Source organism: Fusarium pseudograminearum, chromosome 3, assembly GCF_000303195.2.
Source record: "Fusarium pseudograminearum CS3096 chromosome 3, whole genome shotgun sequence".
In the NCBI taxonomy this organism is placed as follows: Eukaryota; Fungi; Ascomycota; class Sordariomycetes; order Hypocreales; family Nectriaceae; genus Fusarium; species Fusarium pseudograminearum.
Window position 1 is genome coordinate 6,190,692 of NC_031953.1, and position 9,251 is coordinate 6,199,942.

The 9,251-nt window shown below is 46.2% G+C and overlaps 6 protein-coding genes across 6 annotated transcripts, besides 3 other annotated features; 2 read left to right on the forward strand and 4 right to left on the reverse strand.

Annotated features, from left to right (window-relative positions):
* Positions 1 to 45: 45 nt before the first annotated feature.
* Positions 46 to 1,314, reverse strand: FPSE_12424 (uncharacterized protein; the record flags this gene model as incomplete). The annotated part of the gene is made up of 1 exon (XM_009265541.1): positions 46 to 1,314. One exon carries the CDS (start codon positions 1,312 to 1,314, stop codon positions 46 to 48), a length of 1,269 nt encoding a protein of 422 aa, XP_009263816.1.
* A 1,012-nt stretch (positions 1,315 to 2,326) lies between these two features.
* Positions 2,327 to 2,356: a repeat region.
* Positions 2,357 to 2,836: 480 nt separating this feature from the next.
* On the forward strand, positions 2,837 to 4,150 carry FPSE_12425 (uncharacterized protein; the record flags this gene model as incomplete). Its single annotated transcript, XM_009265542.1, has 1 exon — positions 2,837 to 4,150. The coding sequence occupies one exon, from the start codon at positions 2,837 to 2,839 to the stop codon at positions 4,148 to 4,150; it is 1,314 nt and encodes a 437-aa protein (XP_009263817.1).
* Positions 4,151 to 4,511: 361 nt separating this feature from the next.
* FPSE_12426 (uncharacterized protein) lies at positions 4,512 to 5,513 on the reverse strand (the record flags this gene model as incomplete). Its single annotated transcript, XM_009265543.1, has 1 exon — positions 4,512 to 5,513. The coding sequence occupies one exon, from the start codon at positions 5,511 to 5,513 to the stop codon at positions 4,512 to 4,514; it is 1,002 nt and encodes a 333-aa protein (XP_009263818.1).
* Positions 5,514 to 6,287: 774 nt separating this feature from the next.
* On the reverse strand, positions 6,288 to 6,814 carry FPSE_12427 (uncharacterized protein; the record flags this gene model as incomplete). The annotated part of the gene is made up of 3 exons (XM_009265544.1): positions 6,288 to 6,375; positions 6,431 to 6,588; positions 6,650 to 6,814. 3 exons carry the CDS (start codon positions 6,812 to 6,814, stop codon positions 6,288 to 6,290), a joined length of 411 nt encoding a protein of 136 aa, XP_009263819.1.
* A 508-nt stretch (positions 6,815 to 7,322) lies between these two features.
* Positions 7,323 to 7,342: a repeat region.
* On the reverse strand, positions 7,343 to 7,794 carry FPSE_12428 (uncharacterized protein; the record flags this gene model as incomplete). The annotated part of the gene is made up of 5 exons (XM_009265545.1): positions 7,343 to 7,369; positions 7,422 to 7,472; positions 7,521 to 7,541; positions 7,600 to 7,620; positions 7,687 to 7,794. The coding sequence occupies 5 exons, from the start codon at positions 7,792 to 7,794 to the stop codon at positions 7,343 to 7,345; spliced, it is 228 nt and encodes a 75-aa protein (XP_009263820.1).
* An 804-nt stretch (positions 7,795 to 8,598) lies between these two features.
* FPSE_12429 (uncharacterized protein) lies at positions 8,599 to 9,244 on the forward strand (the record flags this gene model as incomplete). Its single annotated transcript, XM_009265546.1, has 6 exons — positions 8,599 to 8,604; positions 8,668 to 8,682; positions 8,741 to 8,755; positions 8,885 to 8,905; positions 9,018 to 9,039; positions 9,108 to 9,244. Coding segments are annotated over 6 exons (216 nt in total), but the record flags the coding sequence as incomplete, so codon positions are not given.
* Positions 9,124 to 9,251: a microsatellite.

The window sequence follows — 9,251 nt, forward strand, 5'->3', positions numbered from 1 at the left end:
CCCGAAGGAACTCAAGCAACTGGAACCGTAAGAAGAACATCCCCTTCACTGGATGTCATCCCACTTGCCCTCCTTGTATTCTTTCAAGAAGTCCTTGGGTGGAACAGATGGATTGTACTCAGGAGTTGATTTCTTTGCGGCGTCTTTGGCGTCTTGTGTGAGGATCAAGTTGCCGTCTGCGGATTCTCCGATGCAGAAGTATTGCCAGTACTGGTCGACTAAAGAAACAAAGCAGTCTCGGACATCTTGAGAAATTTTGCCCTCAGTGAAATAGTCCTGGATTTTGGACTTCTCTGACACCATGCTGTCTCTCATATCCTTCCAGTTGATGCAGGTGTAATTCAACTCTTTGTTTGGCACTTCAGCGTAGACTTCTTCTCCATCCTTTGTGACTTTCTTCCAGAATTGGCAAATTCCTGGTGGGGGGTGGTGAGCGATCTCGTTGCGTTTGCTGTACTGCTCTGCCCAAAGAAGAATCATTGTCCGAGTGGTACCGACTTTCTCACTTGCTTGAGCGATGCGGTCCAGATATGGCGTGCCAGGGGCTGATGTTTCATTCCCGCCGTCCTGGAGCCACTGTTTGACTGCATCGATTTCGCCGTTGATCATCATAAGGGCTTCTGTGGCTGTTGGCTTGAGGCATGACCATTTAGCGATTTTTTTTGCGACCTTATGTGCTGCATCTTTCTGGGCCTTATGTTCCTCTAGCTGCTCGGCAGTTGGCACAACACCACCGGCTTTGAGGGCTTTGAGTTGACCTTTGAAATCGTTCAAGGTTTTGTTGCAAATTTCATTTGTTTGCTTAGCCTGAATGTCGAGTTCCTTGGCCTTGATTTGATCGATGACCCCCTTGAGCCAGTCTCCGTATTTAAACATGAATTCATATTCAGAGACCCGAAGGTTGGCTTCGTTTAGCTCCTCTGTGACCTCCTGGTTAGACTCGAGGGCGGAGTCGAGGCTGGCTTTCATCTCTTTGCCATCAGATTCAAGCTTGGCCACCGTGCCATTGAGCTCGGCCACCGTGCCATTGAGATCGGCCACCGTGCCATTGAGCTCGGCCACCTTGTCATTGAGCTCCTGACAAGTCTTGTTGGCCTCGATGTTTTGGTCCTGCTTTGCAACGAAGAACTTTGTGAAGGCTCGCAGTTCCTCATCGTAACCAGCGTCACTGTACTGGTGTGCCCGATAAACAAGCTTTGAATAAACACTCTTGGAGTTGGGGGAGAGTGGCTTGTTCTTGTAGCGATTGAGCTCTTCCATAGTCTCATCGTCCGCATTGCGCTTGCGCTTCTGTTGGTTGTTTGATGCAGACATTGTGATGGATTGGATAATGTTTCAGTGTATTGATTTATGCGTGATTTGTTATTCTTGAAGCGTGATTTGTTATTCTTGATGGAATTTTCAATAAACTGAATCTTGTTTGTGTTATGTTATTTCTGGGATTACGTCCTCTCTGGCTGTCAAGGTAAACATTGTCTGAGCATTACATACAGCAGGTACGATCTCTGGCGATGATAAACATGAGGAAGCAGGCGCGGTTACCATCCTGACCTATCTAGATACTAAGGTACCTAGGTAGATAGTAGGCAGGTACGTTGAGCTGATAGTTGGGCTACATAAAAATCATAATTGATCTAATGACTGATGAAAACATTAGACCAGCTTTAGTCTATATTTTCCCTAAGAGATGAGCAGTGGTTTCGTCTATTCGACTTTTATTCTCTGATTTTATTCAACCCCCCTGACTGGAGGCAGTACCTGCCTATCTAGATAGTACCTGCTGTTGCAGATCCAGTCCATTCGTACCTACCTAGGCTCTAAGGAAAGAACTTCCAGCTTCTAATTCTCGAATCAGTCTCAAAGATATTGGGCTTCCTTTTGAGTTACCTGGGCGATGACCATCGAGACTGGAATAGCTGGTGGCCAAACTCCTGAATTGACTGTCACTGCATCATTCTCAGTCACGAGCATGACCAAATAGTGAAACAGTAGCTGGAAAGGAACTGATCGAATTCGAAGCAACATGATGATCGCTAGTTAATCAGTGTACCTTATGAACATGTATCTAGCGTAGACTCCAACTGTTGAGTACCTTGATAGTTTGCAAGACATGCTAATTAACATGTAGACTTTTACTATTTCCAACTTCTATATATCCTCTGTCCATCGAGATTGCCTCAATACAGTGGTCTTTGACAACGCCCTCGATATTGTAAGTAGAGCTGCATCGTCGATTACGGTGGGCATGACTGATACAGTGATGGCAGGACAAAATAAGCCGTACGTTCAACTCTCCGCATTTCGGCATTCATCATCCAACAACGAGATTTTTATTTTTTTATTTTTTAATCTATAAGCTAAAAGCCCGAGCCTCTTCAATTTCCTTAAGATTATCAATAAAGGATCCATCTAGATTAAAAACTTAAATATTTATATTAAGGTTTTCCTAATGACTATACTTTCCTAATAAGAGCGTATATACGCCGATACAGTAGTTACCTAGCATAATGAACTCTATTATATGGGCTATAATAAAGAAGATTCCACTGGACCATATGCATAGCAGCAAATTCTTCCTCCTGCAACCCTCAATCAACTACCAAGTCCACAAAACTACTCATCAAAGACCTTCCGTTGCCGCTACTTGTCGCCTAATCAATCCACTAAGACTAGTCAGTCCATCCCGGTCCCTTGCGATCCACGTTGCTAACCGCTTTCGCAGGCCTTGTACGACAATGCCGGCAATTAGACGACAAAGCCTGCGTATTGGCAAACAACGAGACTTCAACACTTCCCGGGCCGAAAAAAGACATCTGTCAAAGATACATTTATCAGCATGGCTTTTCGACCCGTAGCACGATGCATCAACCAAATGCACCGTCCTATTCTGCCACCCATCTCCCGCATTCGAAGGAGTACCTCCTCAACAGCAAACACGCGCCATCTAATGAGCCTGGCTGGCTTCACGGAGAGCCAACTTATGGTTCGCGATGCCGTCGGCCAGATATGCGCTGAATTCCCTAACACGTACTGGCAAGAGCACGACCAAAGTGAACAAGACCCGAAAGAGTTCCACACCGCCCTTGCCACGGCTGGTTGGTTAGGTATCGCTCTTCCGGAATCACTGGGCGGCTCAGATCTGGGTATCTCGGAAGCGACCATGATGATGCAGACTATTGCAGAGTCGGGTGCTGGTATGGCGGGTGCCCAGTCCATACACGCCAATGTCTATGCGACGCAACCCCTCGCAAAGTTCGGGACGAAAGAACAACTCGAAATGACAATTCCAAAAATTGTATCCGGAGATTATCGTATATGCTTTGGCGTCACGGAGCCGAATTCCGGACTTGACACTCTTCGTCTCGAGACAACAGCGAAGCAGAACTCGGATGGGTCTTATAGCGTAACTGGCCAAAAGATCTGGATCACTTGTGCCCAGGTCGCTTCTAAAATGATCCTTCTTGCCCGGACTACACCACTAGATCAAGTCAAAAAGTCAAGTGAAGGTCTATCGCTTTTCTGTATCCATCTGGATCGCACTCAACCAGGTCTCGCAATGCGGAAGATCAAGAAAATGGGTGGTAGAGCCGTCGATGCTAATGAAGTCTTTTTTGACAACTACCAGATCCCGTCTTCCTCTCTCATCGGTGAACAGAACAAGGGCTTCAAGATGATCCTCCACGGTATGAACGCCGAGCGATGCCTTCTAGCCGGCGAGGCCCTCGGCCTTGGGTACGCAGCACTTGCCAGAGCTAGTGGATACGCCCGCGAGCGTGTCGTTTTTAAGCGACCAATCGGCATGAACCAAGCCATTGCTCATCCTCTTGCGGATGCATACATAAAGCTCGAAGGTGCGAAGCTAGCTACGTATCACGCGGCGAGATTGTACGACCAAAGCAAAACAGATGCTTTAGTCAGACAAGACGAAATTGGCGTCGCAGCGAACAGTGCAAAGTACATGGCTGCTGAAGCGGCGTTCACAGCTTGTGAGAGAGCAGTTCTGACGTATGGTGGGATGGGTTACGCGATGGAGTATGATGTCGAGAGATGGTTCAGGGAATGTCTTGTTCCAAGGATCGCACCTGTTAGTAGGGAGATGATATTAAACTATATCAGTGAGAAGGTACTTGAGTTACCCAGGAGTTACTGAGAGGTTTCAGTGGCTTGGGACAGTAATACAACAGAACTTTCAATGCATGCTCTATAGTCAGACTCCAAGACGAGTACAATAGCAAACTATGAGGACATAAGTCATGCCTGGATACTATTCTATGGTAATATGCAGGTACTAATACACATGTGGATTGAAACGACTAGTCTAGCAGCCAGCCAATCGCATTTGCCTCACGTGGAAAACAGAATGAAGATCTCAGTTGGCGAAACGATATGTATTCAACTACCTTTGCCTCTGCCCTTGAATAAAGTAAGAATCATTGATGACCAAGACATACTAAGAAACTCACCATAGATCGATATACCAACATCCGCTCCACTGGCCATGGGCTGGATCATCATCTTTCAACTTGATTGGTTCTACTAAGGAGTATGGAGAAACTGTCTCGGATGTCGAACCTGTGACTTGATGTTCCAATATCATAATCCCAATCACAAGGGTCCAGAAAAGTCTCATAGCAGTAGATATCCAGCGACTTCTCGTAATACACCTGATCGAGAAGGTCAAAGAAATCTGAAAGGGTGCTGTCTCGGGCGATGAATGTGGTGTCTCCGCCGCTAGGTATGTATGGTACCAGCTCGTCAGCTGGTATTTCGATATACTCTTCATCAAAATCGCGGATCTGGGGTCCAGTAATATCATGCCGCAATATCCAGTCCACGTCCCGGACAATGAGCTTAAGTTTCGGACTCCCATCATTACCTATGTGACCGAAAAGCCACCTGAGCAGAAACTCCAGAGAAGCTGGGACATCCTCGATGAAAGGTGTGCTCGTTTTGTTTTCAAGAGAGAGATTCCAAGACGGATCGAATTCGACGGCCAAACGAGCATCGAACAAAATGCCCCAGGAAGAGACATATGTTAATTTGCTAACCGAGTCCTCCCAATCATCTGCGACAATGCAGAATAAATCGTGTTTAGGGTGAATAATCTGGCGCCAGTGCTCGCCATCGACTCTAGAGTATAACATGAGGACTCTTGAACCCTCGTCTTCCTCTGGCCAAATACGGTCATAGTGATTGTATTCTTCCAGTGAGCAGCAGTCCAACATTTCGTCGTCATTATATGGTCGCGGCTGCTTTCCCCAGTGTTTGGCGACAACTTCTCTTGACTCTTGGCAAGCCGTCCAAAGACCAGCGTGCCAGAGGTAGATTGATTTGTTTCGTGGTTTGGAGTCGTCCCAGTTGTGCTTTAATGGAGCCATTTCGGCGTATTTGTCGAGTGTCACGTAGTGGACTGCTTGGAAGTTTTGGTGTAGCCTGAGGCACGCTGCATCCCAGATTTGCATCCGCAATTCAGTTGGGAGCCTTGGGAAAGGGTGGAAGGTAGTGAAAGCCATGACGTAAAGAAGTGCTGATTTGTTGTAGGGTGGTCGATTGCTGATATAGAGAAGAAATGATAATTAGTTGCAGGATGGTCGATTGCTGATGTAGAGAAGGAGTGTAGAGAGAATGGAGGATGGGGGATGGGGGATTCAAGAGGGGCCTTGGGGTGTATTTATAGGATGCATTGAAGTGTTGTGGCCGGATGACTCATAATGTTAACATTGGCGCCTAAAGTATCTCTGAACAAATGCTTTTTCGATAAGTCACCTGGACTGCAAACTTTGGTCGTTGCTGTATAGATAACCGCGTGCATGGTTTTATTACAAAACTCAATTATTGAAAGAGAAAATTTATTGTTGTAGATACCAAATTGAGCAGGAAAGTAGATACGTACATAAACATAGTGGCAAAGGTATATATCTATCCACTTGTCAGATTGAGTGGGCAATGACTTTGAAATAGCTTGATGTTATGTTGCGGGAGGAAGAAACAGCTACTATACGTATAGCTTGGACGAGGGTTCTTTCTATTAAAGCGTATATGGTCTTGTTAAGAAAGTGAGTCATGAGGAAAACCTTAATTGGGTATATCAAATTTTATCCAGATAGATCCTTTATTGATAATGTTTGAGTATATTGAGAAGGCTAGGGCTTTGGCTTATAGAACCAACAAAGGAAAAAGAAAAAAGCATACATCTAACCACCCATGTTGTAGATATGTTTCCATCAAGAATAACTTCGTAGTTTTATTGATATGTCGATGGCACAGAGTTTGAGTATAATTCCTTTTTACAACTTTGACTTTATTCTGGTGACAACCCCAACGCACTTGATCTCGATGTTGGCGTTCATTGGCAAACTCTTGATAGCGACACATCTGGAAAGTATCAGTAAAAGCTAGGTATCGATGTGTGTCGAATTTTTTAACTCACGTCCGAGCGGGCTTCAAGTCACCCCAGTACTCAGCATAAACCTCGTTCATCTTGGCGTAGTACTTCATGTCGGATAGATAAATGTTGACTTCCACCACGTCGTTCAGACTTGAGCCAGCCTCATCGAGGATGGCATCAAGGTTGCGGATGATTTGGCGCTAGAGAAAACTGGTGAGCTATTATGCAGATAGATAGATTATGAGCCTATGCTTGACTTACAGTGTGGGCCTCAATATCGCCGTCAATAATCTTTCCAGTCTTGGGATCCATCGCGACTCCGCCCGAAGTGAAGACAAAGTCATTGGCGATGATGGCCTGGTTCATCAGGTTCGACGGTACTGCCGGAGCATTCTTGGTGGAAACGCGTACTCTATTCATTTCCATGGTCGTTTTTGTTCTGTTTTGTTTGGTTCGGTTTTTCGTTCTTGAGGTTTGGATGTTGTTGGTATGTTAGTACTAACTGGATAAGCGGCAATAGACGCCGATTGCGGGGGCTACATCTGACCTCCGGCAGTCCCCACATCGAGTGGTCCTAGATACCAATTACTTCTTCATCGTGGTCTGATCTTTGTTACCACCTTGTATCCTTTGACCTCGTGACACCGATGCTCATTTCCTACGAGTGTGTTCGTCCCAGTTACAAGAGGATCACAATGGCAAAGATTAGTAGAGCCAGCTAGATAGATCATGCCCTTGGTTGTTTATTTTTTTAGCCTAAGGTTTAGTTCTTGTACAATCGCAAAACCAGAAACATTTCCAGGCCTTGTGCCATTCTCTTTTATTTATATTTTTGGTTCACTAAAAATATAATAGTGATAATAGTGGTTTTCCTGTTTCAAAAGTGTTAGCATTTATCGATCACAAATGGTTTTGAGAATACTGACGGAAACGTAAAAAAAAAAAAAAAAAAAACTAGTCCTTCTTCTTCTCCTTCTCAGCCTGTGCATTATTTATTAGTAATGTGACAATGGCATTTGTGAAATGGACTCACGTCAATTGCCGCTTCGGCGGCGGCGCGCTCATCCATGATGGCCTCCCATTTCTGTAAGTTGATTAGCACACACTCCCAGTACAATAAAGCTATTCTTACGGCCACTTCGGCCTTCGCCTTCTGCAAATCGTTGTCAGTCAGAGTCACAGATGTTGCATGCATGAGGTAGATAGCTTACCTCGATCTCGTTTTCGAGTTCCTATTAGAAAGTAAAGAATCAGTACCCCTGCAAATGTAATCAAGGGCCAGTCATAGCATCACTCACGAGGTATTCGGCAGGGGCAACATCCGCGTTCGAGATCGTGTGCGATACCACTGGAGGCTCGATGGCTGGCGCGAAAGAATGGGCACGCAACTCCTTTGCCTTATCCATGTTCGAGGGATTGTGTCTCGGTCCAAGGGTGCACAGGGGCAACATCCGCGTTCGAGATGGTGTGCAACACCAATGGCGGTCCGATGGCTTGCTCGACAGAATAGGCACGCAACTCCTTTGCCTTGGTGATAAGAAATAGCACCTCACTGGTTCTGGTGACAGGAAATTGGTCAGGAGCTCAATGACGAGGTGGCCAAGCTTGAATTTGATGGCAAAGAGATGAAAGACTGCCAGCCTCGACTCCGTCCTCGAGTCTACCGAGAAGGACTTGGAGGCCACTGAGCACCTTCCTGGTTCTGGTGCTGGGTGATGTAATCTGCCCGTGCATCATCGCCCTGTCTTGGCAGTAACGTGCCAGTGTTCTTGCTGCCATTGACGTGGCTGCCTCAGTCCCCCACTTTCTCTTGTAGCCTGACCCCTCGGCACCCACCCAGCTTCCACAATTCACACATTACACCTAGGAGCCACACCCACATCCGACATGCCACAACGCGACCGTTTCCTCTGGTCAACAGAACGCACCGATTGAGAGATAGCGATCTTGATGCAAGGCAGCTATCAGTGCAAAAGAGGAGGCTAGCGCTGGCCCACTGGGCAATTTGAAGGCTAAACATCTTGTTCAAGAGCCCACCGTTTCCCAACGTACGTATGAGTTCGCTGTTTGCCTTGGTTTGGACTTTACTGACATTCTTGTCTTTGTCGTTTTGCAGTGTTCAACTTTTTCCACCGTAAGTCGCCTTGACCCTTGCGCCTCTCCTTTTCTCTGATACTGACTACTATGGTTTCCTAGAAATCTCTCACATCATGCCTGTAAGTACAGTCCCTATCCCTGACTGAAAGCTTACTTTCCATGGATCACTGACAACATATCAGTCTTCTCGCGCTCCTGTATGTTATCCTCGCCAGCGAATAGGCTTGAATGACATATTGACCCTCCTTGTTACAGGCCGGTTCTCTTCAAGTAAGTTGGAGCACCTACTAATACATACAACCAAGACACTGACATTTGTTTCCCACTAGGAAGCCCAATCAAATCGCCAAGTATGCATACCTTAGTATTATGTTATTATCTCTGCTAATGATGGAATAGTTTTGGAACAATCGTGTTCTTGTACATATAACTTTCTACCTTGTTCTGTGTATCATGATACCTGACTATAGGGTCTTGCCTTGGACAGACGACCCCTGTGCACCCTTGGACAGAGACACAATGTATCCATTAGGGTCGCCTTGAGCGTATAGCATGTAAGTGCTCCTCAAGATGTCTACTATTATCATACTCTAAATGCTCCGGCCTACTCGACATCTCTTAGCCTCCTTATTCCCATCCTATCCTATCCCCGTCCCCGTCTCCGTCTCCGTCTCCGTCCCCGTCCCCGTCTCCGTCTCTGTCTCCGTCTCCGTCTCCGTCTCCGTCTCCGTCTCCGTCTCCGTCTCCGTCCCCGTCCCCGTCCCCG